General features: G+C 50.1%; 1 protein-coding gene across 18 annotated transcripts in view; it reads right to left on the reverse strand.

The window, feature by feature from the left end:
- TAB1 (TGF-beta activated kinase 1 (MAP3K7) binding protein 1) overlaps nucleotides 1-5,219 on the reverse strand; it is a 49,978-nt gene extending 44,759 nt beyond the window's left edge. For 8 of the 18 annotated variants that reach the window (XR_013398601.1, XR_013398600.1, XM_077948390.1 and 5 more), the window contains exon 1: nucleotides 5,164-5,219. Coding sequence is in view for 8 of the 18 variants with exons in the window: in XM_077948390.1 (XP_077804516.1) it covers nucleotides 5,164-5,196 (33 nt within the window). In the remaining 10 variants the exon portion in view is untranslated. 18 annotated transcript variants of the gene reach the window in all.
- Between the last annotated feature and the right edge of the window lie 11,531 nt (nucleotides 5,220-16,750).

Below are 16,750 nucleotides of genomic sequence, written 5' to 3' on the forward strand. Positions count from 1 at the left end.
CAAAAAAAAAAAAAAGAAAGGGAGACTCACATTCTCAGGAAGACGGCTCGGAACAGGGGAGCAACAGACCTTTCTCTCCAAAAAGCTTCCAAGGCCCCAATGCCCCCACCACCTCTAACCTTCCGGATGACCCACTTCTCTGAGACCAGCTCCACTCCTGGCCCCCATTTCTTCCACCAGTTTTCATTGAAGGTTCTCCATGTCGTCATCCTAAAGAGCTCCTCATTCATTCTTAAAGGGGCTAATAATAATTGTGGCCACTTCCAATGTGCTAGGGCAGCAGCTGGGTGTACGCAATGGGTATAGGTGCTGCCCTCATGGACCTTTTTATTTTAGTGGCTATGTATTTATTTTAACAACCTTCAGATAAATTACGCAGCTAGCACCTGTGATTTCAGATATAATTGCTCAGGACATGTCGAAGTTTAAAAAATTGATTTTAAGCTTACTTTCTTTTTTTTTTTTGAAACAGGGTCTTGTTGTGTCACCCAGTCTGGAGTGCAGTGAGGGGATCATAGCCTCACTGCAACCTCAAACTTCTGGGCTCAGGCAATCACCCCATTCAGTCTTCTAAGTACTACAGGCACATACCACCATGCCCCAGTATTTTTTTTTTAAAGATGGAATCTCACTATGTTACCCAAGCTTATCTGGAACTCCTGGCCTCAAGTGATCCTCCTGCCTCAGCCTCCCAAAGGGCTGGGATTCCGGGCATGAGCCACCATGCCTAGCCTGATTTTCTTTTTTATAATTAAGTAACAGTACAGGCAAAATCAAACTCTTGATTCCCCCTGCCCCAGGGTGCCCCTCTTCCAGGGCTCCCTCACCTAATAAATGGCACCACTGTTGTTTAAACCAAAACCTTAAGAGTCCTTTTTGACTCTTCTTCTTCTGTTATGCACCTCACATTCAATCCATCAGCAAATCACGTCACCTCTTCCTCCAAAACACAACTGGAATCTGACACTTCCCACCATTCCTCTGCCATGCCCATGGCCAAGCCACCTTCTCACACCTGGATGACTCTAGGAGTCTCTTACGAGGTCCCAGGCTTCCACTCTAACCATTCAAACTCAAAAGAAGGATTTTTCGGCGGGGTGCAGTGGCTCATGCCTGTAATCCCAGCACTTTGGGAGGCCGAGGTGGGCGGATCACGAGGTCAGAAGATCAAGACCATCCTGGCTATCACGGTGAAACCCCGTCTGTACTAAAAAAAAAAAAAAAAATACAGAAAGTTAGCTGGGTGTGGTGGCAGGCGCCTGTAGTCCCAGCTACTCAGGAGGTTGAGGCAGAAGAATGGCGTGAATCCAGGAGGCGGAGCTTGCAGGGAGCTGAGATTGCGCCACTGCACTACAGCTGGGGCAACAGAGCGAGACTCTGCCACAAAAAAAAAAAAAACAAAGAGGGATTTTTCTCCAATCATAAGTCACATCACATCAGGTCCCTAGTCAACCTGCTCCCCAGGAAAGCTTCGCATCACATGAAGAATGGAATCCAGAGGCCACATCAGGACCTGTGAAGCCCAGCATGGCCCCCGGCTTCCTCAGACCTCAGCTACTCCCATGCTCCCCCAAAACACTCCACCCAGCTGCACCAGCACCCCTGAGGCTACTGAAACAGCAGCCTTTGCATCTCTGCTCCCTTGGGCAGGAACGCTGCCCCCATTTCCCCCTTTTCATCTCATCAAATGTAGAGAAGTCTTCCCTTACCACCCTGTCCAAAATGGCACCCCCAGCATTCTGTGTGTGAATCCAGACTGCTCCTCACAGCACCACCTGATGCTGTAGTGTGGATATTACAATATCACAGATGATCTGTATCTGTTCAGTGCTCACTGTCTGTGCCCTTTACTAGACCATCAGCTCCACAAAGGCGGTGTCTCCTGCACCTGCAGGGTGCCTAGCACATAGTGAGTGCTCAGGGACATTTAAGGGAATGAACAGCAGACATTCACTCATGGCAGCACTGAAGGTAGAAGTTTCTGGTTAGCTGGCAACCAAGCCAGGTTAGTAGTGGAACGTGTCAGTTCCTTTAACACCAACAATACTCCCCAGAGTCCTCTTGGTTTGGAGAAACTAAGGCTCAGGGACATAAAGTGATTTGCCCAAAGCCAGTATGAGACTAATACTGTTTTATCTGGCTGAAAGGTCTAGGTCTTTTTGAACACATCAAGCTTTCCTTAGAACCTCTTTGTGGCCAGGCACAGTGGCTCACACCTGTAATCCTAGCACTTTGGGAGGCCCAAGAGGGCAGATTGCTTGAGCCAGGAGTTCAAGACCAGCCTAGGCAATGTGGTGAAACCGTATCTCTACTAAAAATACAAAAGTTCAAGCCTGTAATCCCAGCACTTTGGGAGGCCGAGACGGGCGGATCACGAGGTCAGGAGATCGAGACCATCCTGGCTAACACAATGAAACCCCGTCTCCACTAAAAATACAAAAAAATTAGCCAGGCGTGGTGGCGGCGCCTGTAGTCCCAGCTACTCGGGAGGCTGAGGCAGGAGAATGGCGGGAACCCGGGAGGCGGAGCTTGCAGTGAGCCGAGATCGCGCCACTGCACTCCAGCCTGGGCGACAGAGCGAGACTCCGCCTCAAAAAAAAAAAAAAAAAAAACAAAAGTTAGCTGGTGTGGTGGTGCACACCTGTAATCCCAGCTACTTGGGAGGCTGAGGCACAAGAATCACTTGAACCCAGGAAGCAGAGGTTGCAGTGAGCCGAGATCATACCACTTCACTCCAGTCTGGCCAACAGAGTGAGATCCTGTCTCCTCCACACCCCCACAAAAAAGTTTTTTGCTTCCAAAGACCTTTTAAGGTACCACAGTGCCTGCGATGATGCTCCACCAAGTGATCTACCAAGTGGTCCCAGTATACCCTTGCAAATGCCATTCCTGCGAACCCCCAGTGACCCAGACAAATTAGGCCACTCTGCAGCCCCTCAATACATAGACTTGTAATACTAATTGTATTTAACTTGTGAAAAGCTTAACAAACACATGCACACATATTTAAACACCTGTCCTTAGCCAGATGCGGTGGCTCACGCCTGGAATCCCAGCACTTTGGGAGGCCAAGGCAGGAGGATTGCTTGCACCCAGGAGTCTAGACCAGCCTGGGCAACATGGTGAAACGCCACCTCTAGGAAGAAAAACAAAAATAAAAACACACACACATGTCCTCCTGGAATGGCCCTCCTCTCCTCTGCCTGGTAAACTCCTATCATCCTTTAAAGCCTTTAAAATTCTCTGCTGTCCACCCAGGGCTCTTGACACAGGTCTACGACAACACGACAGTGCCCCAGGTATTGTACCAGTGGCATATGCTCCTTCTCCCAAGCTGGTCTGCAAATGCAGTGAGGGTGGGCAACACGCCTCATTCATCTTTGCCCAGCAGCCACAGAGCAGCAGCCCTCACAGGCATCTCTGAATGCAGGTGTCTGAGCTGAGCTGCTCTCCCCAGACTTGAGACAGTGGGTGTGACATCAGCAAGCCCTACACATCACCTGGACATCCGTACACCCTGTGAGAAGGGATGTTCTGATCATCATGAGGGTGGAGGGGCCTTCTGAGGACATCCCTGCCATCCCTTTGCCTTGCACCAAGATGCAATGTGTTTAAAGCTAACTATTCTTTCTTTAAAAAAGGCTACCACCACCTGGAGAAACACATTCTGGGGCTAGTAGAGCTGGCCTTCTGACTAATACAATTCCCTTCGGTTCCATCACATCTAGGAAGGGGAGAAGCTGGCAGCCACATGACCCAGGTGTCTGCTCTCTTCTCAGCAAGCCAACTCAGCCTGCACCATTTATCATTTTCCCTCCCAATGTCACAATCCAACTAGCGTTTCCCAAACCCTAACTACAGTGGGGACATTTATACAGGGACTTTGTCCTCCGGGAACTTACAAAGCAGAGGGCCAGCTGTCTAAAGTCAATGCCAACTCAGTAACAAGACAGACCTGCCCAGTAGTAATAAAATAAAGGGGCAGCAAAGATGTGGAGGGGAAGACAGCAATCCCCACTGGGGAGGCCTGGGAACTGTGCTGCTGGGAGAATAATTTCAAGGCTCTGCTTCCAGGTTATCCCTGAGCCAATGTCTGCTCACTTCTCTGAAGCCAAGGGCAAGCACTGGACCTGGCTACAAACGTTACTCATCCTTTCACAAGTATTTATTGAGTGCCCAGCACATGGTGGTAGGTATTAGAGACACAGCGGTAAACAAATCACAGGTCCCTGTTTTTAAGTTTACTTTTTCTAGTACAGGAGGCAGACAAGTCCATAGGCAATTCCAACACAGTGCCATGAACAGGGAGGACCCAGGAGGCCGGCACCCTACCCTGGTAGGTCAGAGTCGGCCATGGTGCCAACAAGCGTGTGAATCTATGTTCACATGCGCGTCAGAGGACGCAGGGCCTGGAAGACAGCGCCAAACCCATGAGGGTCCAGACTGGGGATAGGGATGAATCTGAAGACAATTCTTCCACTCAGCGCTCTCGCCTTAGGAGAAGGAAACTGAGGCTGAGGGAGACACAGTCAGTTAGAGCCAGGACCAGAACCCAGTGACAGTCACCACTGGTCATTCCTTTAGTACAGTCCAGGGATTAAGGAGGTTTCTGGAATCACACTGCCTGATTTTTAATCCTGCCTCGATACTTACCATTTGTGTGGCCTTAGGCAAACGACCACCTCTGTGTCTCAGTCTATCAAAGAGGGATAACAGTAGCACCTATGTCAGGGGGCTGCTACGAAAATGAAACTGACAAATGTAAAGCAATTAACACAACGCCAGGGATGCTGTAAGCGGTACACAGTGGATGCTGCTGTTATCATTGCACGACTGCTCGGTGCCGCAGTGGGCTCGAGACTCGGGTAGCTCTGCTGCCGCGCGCCGTGTTCCTTTCTGGATCCAGCACGCTCCCGCCCTCGACGCCCGGCAGCAGCAGCCCACAGCCCCAATTCCTTTGATCCCGGGGGCCGGGCCCGCCGCGCACACACGCCCCGGCCTCGGGAAAGAGGGGGCTAGCCCGAGGAGAGGAGAAGGAGGCTGACACACCCCACCACGGAGAGGGCGGCTGTCCAAAATCGGAGAAGGAGCCGTTCCTGCACCCGACAGCCCCCCACGCCCAGACTCCCAACCCCAAGCCCGGAGAGCGGGCCAGTTCCTCACACTCTGCAGCAGGCTCCTCCTCTGCGCCGCCATCTTGGAGGAACCCCTGCAGGCGCGCCCGCCTCCCCGCAGAGCAACGAGTGGGGCGGCTAGAGCGGCCCGAAGGAGTCGAGGATGACCGCGCTGCCGGGGAGCATGCGCTTAGCGCCACCCCACGGCCGAAGAGGGATGGGGCCGTAGCGGACCGTGTGCGCAGGCGCGCTCTTGAACGGTTTTTTTGTTTTTCCCCGGGGTGGATTGCTCCTCGCTCATCTTTATTTTTTAGTTTTTGAGATAGGGTCTCACTCTGTCACGCAGGCTGGAGTGCAGTGGCGCGATCACAGCTCCCTGCAACCTCTGCCTCCCGGCCTCAAGCGATTCTCCTGCCTCAGCCTCCCGAGTAGCTGGGACTACAGGCATGAGCCACCACGCCCGGATAATTTTGTATTTTTAGTAGAGACGGGGTTTCGCCATGTTGGCCAGGCTGGTCTTGAACTCCTGAGGGTTCTTTGTGAACACAGTTGGGGCGGGGGAGGACAATTCATTAACTCAGCAAATGCTCACTAGGTGACCCCGCCTGGCTCCATAGTGGGTTCTGCAGCAAGAAAGACCGGCCGTCAAAAAGCTAACATTTTATTTTATTTTATTTTATTTTATTTTATTTTATTTTATTTTATTTTATTTTATTTTATTTTGTTTTGTTTTGTTTTGTTTATTTATGAGACGGACGCTTGCTCTGTCGCCCAGGCTGGAATGCAATGGTGTGATCTGGGCTCACTGCAACCTCTGTCTCCTGGGTTCAAGTGATTCTCCTGCCTCAGCCTCCCGAGTAGCTGGGGTTACAGGCACCCGCCACCACCACTGGCTAATCTTTTACATTTTTTGTAGAGATGGGGTACCACTATGTTGGCCAGGCTGGTCTCAAACTCCTGGCCTAAAACGATTCTTCTGCCTGGGCCTCCCAAAGTCCTGGGATTACAAGTGTGAGCCACCCCGCCCAACCTAAAATGTTAATATTTTAATTGGAGAGGACAACATTTAGGTATATAAGACATTCCAAGTGGTAGTAAATGCTAAGAAGTGAAGTTTGTGGATGGTGGCATGGGGGTGAGGTGTTAGCTGGCAACAGGGAAGACCAGGCCAGGGGGATAGGACACCTAGTGCAGAAGTCCCAAGGAAAGGGTGCCTGTGGGTTCAAAAAGCACGCTTGTTGGCTGGGCGCTGTGGCTTATGCCTGTAATCCCAGCACTTTGGGAGGCTGAGGCCGGTAGATCACCTGAGGTCAGGAGTTCGAGATCAGCCTGGCCAACATGGTGAAACCCCATCTCTACTAAAACTACAAAAAATTAGCCAGGCATGGTGGTGCACGCCTGTAATCCCAGCTACTTAGGAGGCTGAAGCAGGAGAATCACTAGAACCTGGGAGGCGGAAGTCACAGTGAGTGGAGATCACTCCACTGTACTCCAGCCTGGGCAACAGAGCGAGACTCTCTCTCTCAAAAAAAAAAAAAAAAGCACGCTTGTCACAGGAGCCCAGTGTGGCTTGCACAGAGATGAAGAAGGAGAGAGATGAAGGGGCTGTAGGGACAGGCTCTGACCAAGTGGGCCCCAGTCAGGAGTTTATTCATCTGGAGGACAGAGGGAAGTTGTTGCCTTCTAAGCAAGCCATTGACGGGGTCCCATTGGTAGAGAAATATTTGACTCCCAGGTTCAAGCGATTCTCCTGCCTCAACATCCCAAGTAGCTGGGATTACAGGCATGTGCCACCATGAGTGGCTAATTTTGTATTTTTAGTAGAGATGGGGTTTCTCCATGTTGGTCAGGCTCGTCTTGAACTCCCGACCTCAGGTGATCCGCCTGCCTTGCCCTCCCAAAAAGCTGGGATTAGAGGCATGAGCCATCACACCCGGTACCTTCTTGCTTTTTATATAATTAAACAAATGTTCATTTGCAAGCCATCTCTCCCTGACCCCCACCTTTTTTTAAAAAAAAAAAAGCAGGATTGGCTGGTCACGGTGGCTCAAGCCTGTAATCCCAGCACTTTGGGAGGCCGAGACGGGCGGATCACGAGATCAGGAGATTGAGACCATCCTGGCTAACACGGTGAAACCCCGTCTCTACTAAAAAATACAAAAAACTAGCTGGGCGAGGTGGCGGGCGCCTGTAGTCTCAGCTACTCGGGAGGCTGAAGCAGGAGAATGGCGTAAACCTGGGAGGCGGAGCTTGCAGTGAGCCGAGATCTGGCCACTGCACTCCAGCCTGGGCAACAGAGCGAGACTCCGTCTCAAAAAAAAAAAAAAAGCAGGATCTCACTATGTCGTGTCGTCCAGGCTGGAATGTGGTGGCACAATCATGGCTCATGGCAGCCTCAAGCTTCTGGGCTCAAGTGATTCTCCCACCTCAGCTTCCCAGGTAGCTGCGACTACAGCATGTGCCACTGCACCCAGCTAATTTTTGTATTTTTGTAGAGACAGGCTATCACCATGTTGCCCAGGCTGGTGTCAAACACCTGAGCTCAAAAGATCCTCCCAGGCTGGGCGTGGTGGCTCATGCCTGTAATCCCAGCACTTTGGGAGGCCGAGGTGGGCAGATCACGAGGTCAGGAGATCAAGACCATCCTGGCCAACATGGTGAAACCCCATCTCCACTAAAAATACAAAAAATTAGCCGGGCATGGTGGCATGTGCCTATAGTCTCAGCTACTTGGGAGGCTGAGGCAGGAGAGTCGCTTGAACCCGGGAGGCGGAGGTTGCAGTGAGCCAAGATCATGCCACCGTACTCCAGCCTGGGCGACAGAGTGAGATTCTTTCTCAAAAAAAAAAAAAAAATTAGATGGGCGTGGCAGTGTGTGGTTGTAATCCCAGCTACTCCGGAGGCTGAGGCAGGAGAACTGCTTGAACCGGGGAGGCGGAGGTTGCAGTGAGCTGATATCACGCCACTGCACAACAGAGTGAGATTCCGTTTCAAAAAAAAAAAAAAAATTATCCCTGCTTGGCCTCCCAAAGTGCTGGGATTACAGGCGTGGGCCACCACACCCGGCCATTACTATCTTTGTTTTTAAAACCCCTACCTCCCAGGGATGTTACAAGGATTAAATAAAGTAACATCTTCCAAGCCTTTAGCACAGGAACAGAATCTGCTCCAAATATGTGGCTTCTCTTCTCTTCCCGAGACCCGTTTCCCCACGCTCATGCCATATGCTTCTACCATTTCACCTTGGGATGCTGTCAACAGTTCCAAAAACACAGAAGGTGCTTCCGAAGGCTGCGCCATTGGGTGCCCCAACTGCTTTTCGGCCAGTAATCACCTTCACCAAGATATCATTGCTCATCGGGCCTGGGACAAACTGAGTGGAGCCAGAAGCCCAAGAGAGGGGGCAGTTAATTCTGCTGACGGGGGTGGTCAGGGAAGACTTCACAGGGGAGGTGACCTTCCAGCTGGGTCTAGGAGGGCAGAGGGATCGAGCGGGCAGAGAAGATAGGAAGGGCATCTCAGGCCAAGGGATCACGTGGTCAAAGTGAAGGGGGATCTGGCAAAGCAGAAATAGATTGTGGCCGAAGCTGAGGAGGACAAATCAGGGAGGGATATGGGTGCACCAGAAGCAACTGGCTTTATCTTGTAATGGTAGGGATTCATTTAAGTGGGAGAGTCACATGATCATATTCGTGTTTCAGAGAGATCCCAATGAGTCAGAAAGGAGGCAGGGAGACCAGTATTAGGAGCCTGCTGGGATAACCCAGAGAGAAGGAGGTGGCCTGGACCAGGGTGGTGGCCATGAGGATAAAAGAAATGGACAGTTTTCAAAACTATCCAAATAGGTCAAGTAGAAAGACTCTGGCAGTTGATTGGAAGCTGAAGAAAGGGGAGTGGAGGATGACTCCCAGGTTCCTGGCGCAGGCCATTGGCCCAGTGGTGGAGGATCTGCTGAGACAGGGCCACTAGAGGAGGGACAGGTCTGGGCCTGGCAGGTAGACAGAGCGCGGGGGGTGCAGAGGGGACGCTGAAACATTCACAGTGTGCAAAGCAGCATGTTACTCTAGGCATTTGAGGCATCTGCTGTGGAAGGGGAGAACGAAGGCAGTGACAGAAGGGATGGTTTAAGAAATATTTAGGATGTTAAGTCAATAAGATCTGGCGTATGCTTGGGTTTTTGAAAAGAGGGACAAATCTGGGATAATACCCAGAGGGGTGACTGGGAGATGATGGTGCCTTTTACTTAGATGATGAGCACAGGGAAAGGAGGAGATTTGGTGGGAAGATTCATGCATTAATTTGACAGTCCTCAATAGAGCACTTAGTACATCCCAGGTAAGCAGTGACAAGAGCACTGCCCTTATGAGACTTCCACATTTGGTGAGGAGAGATAGGTAATAAGTATGTCAGGTGATGACAAGTGCTATGGAGGAAAACAAAGTGGAGGTGGGCTGCCTTTTTTTTTTTTTTGAGATGGAGTCTTGCTCTTGTCGCCCAGGCTGGAGTGCAATGGCACGATCTCAGCTCACCACAACCTCCACCTCCTGGGTTCAAGTCAGTCTCCTGCCTCAGCCTCCGAAGTTGCTAGGATTACATGCACACAAACCACGCCCGGCTAATTTTTTTTTTTTTTTTTTTTTTTTTGAGACGGAGTCTCACTCTGTCACCCAGGCTGGAGTGCAGTGATGCAACCACAACTCACTGAAGCCTCGACCTCCCAGGCTCAGGTGATTCTCCCACTTCAGTCTCCCGAGTAGCTGGGACTACAGGTGTGCCACCACACCTGGCTAATTTTCCATTTTGGTTTTTGTAGAGGCAGGGTTTTGCCATGTTGCCTAGGCTGGTCTCAAACTCTTGGGCTCAACTGATCTGACCGCCTCAGCCTCCCAAAGTGCTAGGATTACAAATATGAGCCACTTGGCCGGGGGTGGTGGCTCATACCTGTAATCCCAGCCTTTGGGAGGCCGAGACGGGCGAATCACGAGGTCAGGAGATGGAGACCATCCTGGCTAACACAGCCAAACACTGTCTCTACTAAAAAATACAAAAAATTAGCCGAGCGTGGTGACGGATGCCTGTAGTCCCAGCTACTCGGGAGGCTGAGGCAGGAGAATGGTGTGAACCCAGGAGATGGAGCTTGCAGCGAACCGAGATCCTGCCACTGCACTCCAGCCTGGGCGACAGAGCGAGACTCTGTCTCAAAACAAAAACACATATGAGCCACTGTGCCTGGTCAGGGGTGCCTTTTTAAAAGGCATGACCAGGGAGGAACCCATTGCAAAGGTTTCAGATCTCCCCCAGAGATCTGGGGTGGAGCAGGGAGAGCATTTCAGGCAGAGGTGACAGCAAGTACAAAGCCCCTGAGGCAGGAATGTACTAGGTGTGTTCTAGAAACAGCAAGGAGGCCAGCGTGGCTGAAGCACGGGGCAGGGTGGCAAGCTATGGGATGAGAGAAGTAGCAAGGCAGATCCCTGGGGTCCTCACGGGAGATGTCAACTAGATATCTCAGAGTAAAGGCAGTTGGATATACAAGTAACTGACCTGGGGGGTGTACACTTGAGAACGGTCAGAATACAGCGGATATTTAAAGCTGTAAGGCCAGATGGGCCACCAAGGAAGCAAGTGTGGACAGAGGATGAACCTCGGAGTCCTCCACATTGACACTGAGGGCACAATCCCTGCTACTGTTCAATCGATGTAACTTTTTTTTTTTTTTTTTTTTGAGACAGGGTCTCACTCTGTCACCTAGGCTGGAGTGCAGCGCTGTGATCTCGGCTTCCTGCAAGCTCTGCCTCCCAAGTTCAAGTGATCTGCCCACCTCAGCCTCCCAAAGTGCTGGGATTACAGAAGTGAGGCATCCTGTCCAGCGATGTAACTTTTGAAAACCCTTGAGGAAAAACGCATTCAATTTTGCATGAGATCTCTCACACATTTGAAGTCACATTTCTAGGTCACATAATTGGGACAGGGTTTGGGAAGACCCCAGCGCTGGATAAGCACAGACAACAGATGGGTAACCAAAGCCGAAGCCTTTGCTGATCCAGAAGCATGCACAGCTGGGGGAATTTTCACATCAAAAACAGGCTTTAAGGATATGTGAGTGACTGCAAATGTATAAAAATAGTTTAACAAAAGGCAGCAAAGAGGCTTAAGACCATGGGTTTTAAAGCTGGACACACTACTGGTCAAGTCAGGCCCTGCACAGGTATAACTGTGCTGGGTCACTTCTCCTCTCTGGCCCAGCTCCTCATCTGTAAAATGGGAGCATCTTAGTGCCCCTATCACAGGTGTTGAAAGAAGTGAACAAGGCCGGGCACGGTGGCTCATGCCTGTCATCCCAGCACTTTGGGAGGCCAAGGGGGACAGATCACCTGAGGTCAGGAGTTTGAAACCAGCCTGGCCAACATGGCAAAACCCTGTCTCTACCAAAAATACAAAAATTAGCTGGGCGTGGTGGCACACGCCTGTAATCCCAGCTACTCGGGAGGCTGAGGCAGGAGAATTGTTTGAACCTGGGAGGTGGAGGTTGCAGTGAGCTGAGACTGCGCTACTGCACTCCAGCCTGGATTGCGCCATTGTACTCCAGCCTGGGTGACAGAGTGAGACTCTGTCTCAAAAAACAATAACAAAAAAAAAAAAAAAAAAAAGAGAAAGAAAAGGAAAAAGAAAAGAAGTCAACTAGACAATGCTTTACAAAGTATACAGCATAGCTCGGGCCCATAGTCAAGTGTAGCTATCTAACTGACAAGGAGACTAAAAGGAGAAGAAAAAAGAGTCAGAATAAAATAAAGGGAGATAGAGAGGGGCCAGAATTAGTGTGCTGAGCAGGACTGCACTCATGGACGTGGGACCCGTGCAGTCACACAGCGCCCTGCTCTCAGAATAGGCCTAGCATTTGTTTGAATGCTCTGCATTAATTTCTGTTTGAATTTCGCCACCTTGAAATTCTTTGTCATTTTATATTTGAACTTGTGTTTTATAAAGGAAGTCCAGTGAGACAAAGAAGCATATGTGCCAGCAGGCTCAGACCAGCAAGGATGACAGGCGGTGGGCAGCAGAGTTGCCTAGCAATTGGCCTGGCCACCCTGTGTGCACCCAAATGGCTGGACAGTTTGCGACACTGTGGGGCTGTGTGGGGACAGCGGGGGCCAGGATCTGTGCCCAGATTGGTGGCAGCAGCAGAAGAAACTGTTGGGGGTGTCACGGCTCCATGCCATCACGGGCTCCGTGGTAGAAGAAGAGATTCCACATGGAACAGCCCGTGCCTGTAACATCTGCACAAATATAGCTCACAGCCTAAATGCTGGGACAAGTACTGCCAGCAGTCAGGCAGTAAACCTTGTCAGTAAGTTATTACAACATGGACACATACACATGGACGTTGTATTAAAGCATGTCAGGGAGCTGTTAGGATTCTTCAAAGAGTTTAGAATTTTTGGTTTTCGCCCTGGCATCCGTGGGGATGCTAGCAAAAAAAAAAAAAAAAAAAGAATATCTGGTTTTGAAAATTGCTGCAGGCCAGGCACAGTGGCTCATGCCTGCAATCCCAGTACTTGGGAGGCTGAGAGACGAGAGTTGCTTAAACCTGGGAAGTGGAGGTTACATGGAGGCGAGATCACATCACTTCACTTTAGCTTGGACAACAGAGCAAGATTCAGTCTCAACAAACAAACAAACAAAGACAAACAAACAAAAAAGCCTGCTGCAATATTGCAAATATCCAGTCTTATAAATAGAAATTAAATGTATAGATATCATATTCTACAGAAAATAATTCTATTTTATGTGAAGCTTACTCTAAAGACAGTTTTAAAACTAAGTTTTCCTTTTAATCAAAGACCCAGCAATCAAATGTATAAACAGATCATTAAAAGTATATAGAAATCATGAAGTAACTTTCAGTTTCTTGTACAACCTTCACAAGTTATAGAAAATGTCAAAGAAAACATTAAAACATCGTTCTATAAGTTTACATTTAAAATTAAATCAGACACATATGAAACTGATTTATATGAACAGTTAAATCTTTTTTTTTTTTTTTTTTTTAAACAGAGTCTCACTCTGTCGCCCAGGCTGGAGTGCAGTGGCACAATCTTGGCTCACTGCAACCTCTGCCTCCTCGGTTCAAGCCATTCTCCTGCCTCAGTCTCCTGAGTAGCTGGGATCACAGGTGCGCACCACCATGGCTGGGTAATTTTTGTATTTTTAGCAGAGATGGGGTTTTACCTTGTTGACCAGGCTGATCTGGAACTCCTGGTCTCAGGTGATCCGCCTGCCCCAGTTTCCTAAAGTGCTGGGATTACAGGTGTGAGCCACCGTGCCTGGCCAATATGAAGAGTTAAATATTTTTTAAAAATTCTTTAAAATCATGAATTTCTTCTACTGTGACAGCATATAAAATACTCTCAGCAGCTACAGCAACAATTGCCTTGGCAGAAGGAGCCTTCCCAAAATAAAAAGTATAAAAAATTATTTTCAATCTTGCCTTTGCCAAAAGTGGCTGTTGTAGCTTTCAGTGGAAAATGAAGTTGTCCTAAGTATAAATTTCAATAACCTAATAAATGAACTCACAAAAAGAATGAGCCAAAAAAATCATATGACCAATCAAGAAATCATATTAGTAAGGCATTATTTTTTGTGTTATATAAAATGACACCAAAATATTATTATTATTATTATTTATATATATATATTTTGAGACGGAGTCTCGCCCTGTCACCCAGGCTGGAGTGCAATGGTGTGATCTTGGCTCACTGCAACCTCCACCTCCCTGGTTCAAGCAATTCTCCTGCCTCAGCCTCCCAAGTAGCTGGGATTACAGGCGCACGCCACCAAGCTCAGCTAAATTTTTTTTTGTATTTTTAGTAGAGAGGAGGTTTCACCATGTTGGCCAGGCTGGTCTCGAACTCCTGACCTCAGGCAATCCGCCCATCTCGGCCTCCCAAAGTGCTGGGATTACAGGCATGAGCCACCATGCCCAGCCTATTATTATTATTTGAGTGGGAGTCTCGCTTTTGTCGCCCAAGCTGGAGTGCAATGGCAAGATCTCGGTTTCACTGCAACCTCCGCACCCGGGGTCTAAGCAATTCTCCTGCCTCAGCCTCCCAAGTAGCTGGAATTACAGGCATGTGCCACCATGCCCTGCTAAATTTTTTTTTTTTTTTTTTAGTAGAGATGGATTTGTGTCATGTTGGCCAGGCTTGTCTCAAACTCTGGGTCTCAAGTGATCTGCCCTCCTCAGTCTCCCAGAGTGCTGGGATTACAGGCAAGAGCCACTGCACACGGTCAAAAATTGCACTGTGTTTTTTTTTGAGATGGAGTCTCGCTCTGTCGCCCAGGCTGGAGTGCAGTGGTGTGATCTCGGCTCACTGCAAGCTCTGCCTCCCAGGTTCACACCATTCTCCTGCCTCAGCCTCCCGAGTAGCTGAGACTACAGGCGCCGGCCACCACGCCCGGCTAACTTTTCGTATTTTTTTTTTTTTTGAGGTGGAGTCTTGCTCTGTTGCCCAGGCTGGAGTGCAGTGGCCGGATCTCAGCTCACTTCAAGCTCCGCCTCCCGGGTTTAGGCCATTCTCCTGCCTTAGCCTCCCGAGTAGCTGGGACTACAGGCGCCCGCCACCTCGCCCAGCTAGTTTTTTGTATTTTTTAGTAGAGATGGGGTTTCACTGTGTTAGCCAGGATGGTCTCAATCTCCTGACCTCGTGATTCGCCCGTCTCGGCCTCCCAAAGTGCTGGGATTACAGGCTTGAGCCACCGCGCCCGGCCGTATTTTTTTTATATATATATATTAGAGATGGGATTTCATCGTGTTAGCCAGGACGGTCTCGATCTCCTGACCTCGTGATCTGCCCGCCTCGGCCTCCCAAAGTGCTGGGATTACAGGTGTGAGCCACTGCACACGACCAAATTGCACTATTTTTTAATATTGCTTTTTGAACAAGAGGCCCTGAACTTTCATTTTGTACTGGGTCCTGCAAATCATGCAGCAGCCCTGATTCTGAAACCTAGTATTTCTTTGAAATAGTTTTCATATTTCTCCAAATTGTCCTGAGTTAGTTAAAACCCTTTCAGGGTTTAATGACTTCCCTTAAGTCCAATGAAGGCCATTCCATTACATTATAACTTTTTTTTTTTTTTTTTTGAAAAAGGGTCTCAGTCTGTCACCCAGGCTGGATTGCAGTGGTGGTGATCACGGCTCACTGCACCCTCGACTTCTTGGAGATCTTGTCCACTCAGCCTCCCAAGTAGCTGGGACCACAGGTTCAGGCCACCACACCTGGTCAATTTTTGTATTTTTAGTAAAGACGTTGTTCTCAAACTTCTAGCCTCATGTGATCCACCCACTTTGGCCTCCCAAAGTGCTGGGATTACAGGTGTGAGCCACCGCGCCCAGCCCTAACTTATTTATTAATTTATTTTTAGATGGAGTCTTGCTCCAGGCTGAGAGACTGCTCAGCCTGTCGCCCAGGCTGAGAGACTGCTCAGCCTGTCGCCCAGGCTGGAGTGCAGTGGCACCCTCTCTGCTCACTGCAACCTCTGCCTCCTGGGTTCAAGCGATTCTCCTGCCTCAGACTCCCAAGTAGCTGGGATTACAGGTGCCTGACACCATGCCCGGCTAATTTTTGTATTTTTAGTAGAGATGCTGTTCTTGAGCTTTGGACTCTCAAAGTGTTGGGATTACAAGCATGAGCCACTGTGCCCGGCCCTAACTTCTCTCCCTTTCTTTTTTTTTTTTTTTTGAGATGTAGTCTCTCTCTGTCGCCCAGGCTGGAGTGCAGTGGTGTTGGATCTCTGCTCACTGCAACCTCCGCCTCCCGGGTTCAAGCAATTATCCTACCTCAGACTCGTTAGTAGCTGGGATTACAGGCGCCTGCTACCATGCCCGGCTAATTTTTGTATTTTTAGTAGAGTCGGGGTTTTACCATATTGGCCAGGCTGGTCTTGAACTCCTGACCTCAGGTGATCCGCCCACCTAGGCTCCCAAAGTGCTGGGATTACAGGCGTGAGCCGCAGTGCCTGGCCCCAACTTCTTAAGGACCACATCGCAGCGTGGAGCGGGTCGCTGACATGCTCCACGGGACCGACTCCCCAGTACATCCCCCATCCCTTTTGAGGAGCTGTTCTCTCCACCTGGGAGTCGTTCTTCAGCGTCGACAGGCGGCAAGTGTGTGTCCTTCGGATGAGTTTCGGTGTTTGGGGTCTCTGGGCAGGGGAGGCACGTGTCAGGCCTTTGGTGCCGCAGAGTGGATCGAACACCTGAACCGCAACGGGAAGTGGACAGGGAGGCGGGCGTGGCCGGTAAGGGATGACAGCTACTCCGCACAGGCGGCCTGCCCTCTGCGGACCACAATGACGTTTCGCCTCCTTGAGGACTGGGGAAGGGGGGGTCATCAGGTGAGAGGGGTCAAGAAGGGCGGGCGGCCTGACCAGCCCCAGAAGCCCGGCTTGGAACCCGACACCGCTGTCCCCCAAGGGTCGGCTCCTCTCGCTGGGCAGCGGCCTCAGGGTCGGCCTTCAGCGTCGCTCGGGCTCATCGGGTTGCAGGCAGCCACAGCCCTCCGGCCCTCCTAAAGGGGGGCCTCCTGGGTGTCCTTGAACGGACCCCGGAATCCCTCACCCACCCCGCCGCGCTCCTT

The sequence above is a fragment of the Macaca mulatta genome, chromosome 10, assembly GCF_049350105.2.
Source record: "Macaca mulatta isolate MMU2019108-1 chromosome 10, T2T-MMU8v2.0, whole genome shotgun sequence".
NCBI classification, from domain to species: Eukaryota; Metazoa; Chordata; class Mammalia; order Primates; family Cercopithecidae; genus Macaca; species Macaca mulatta.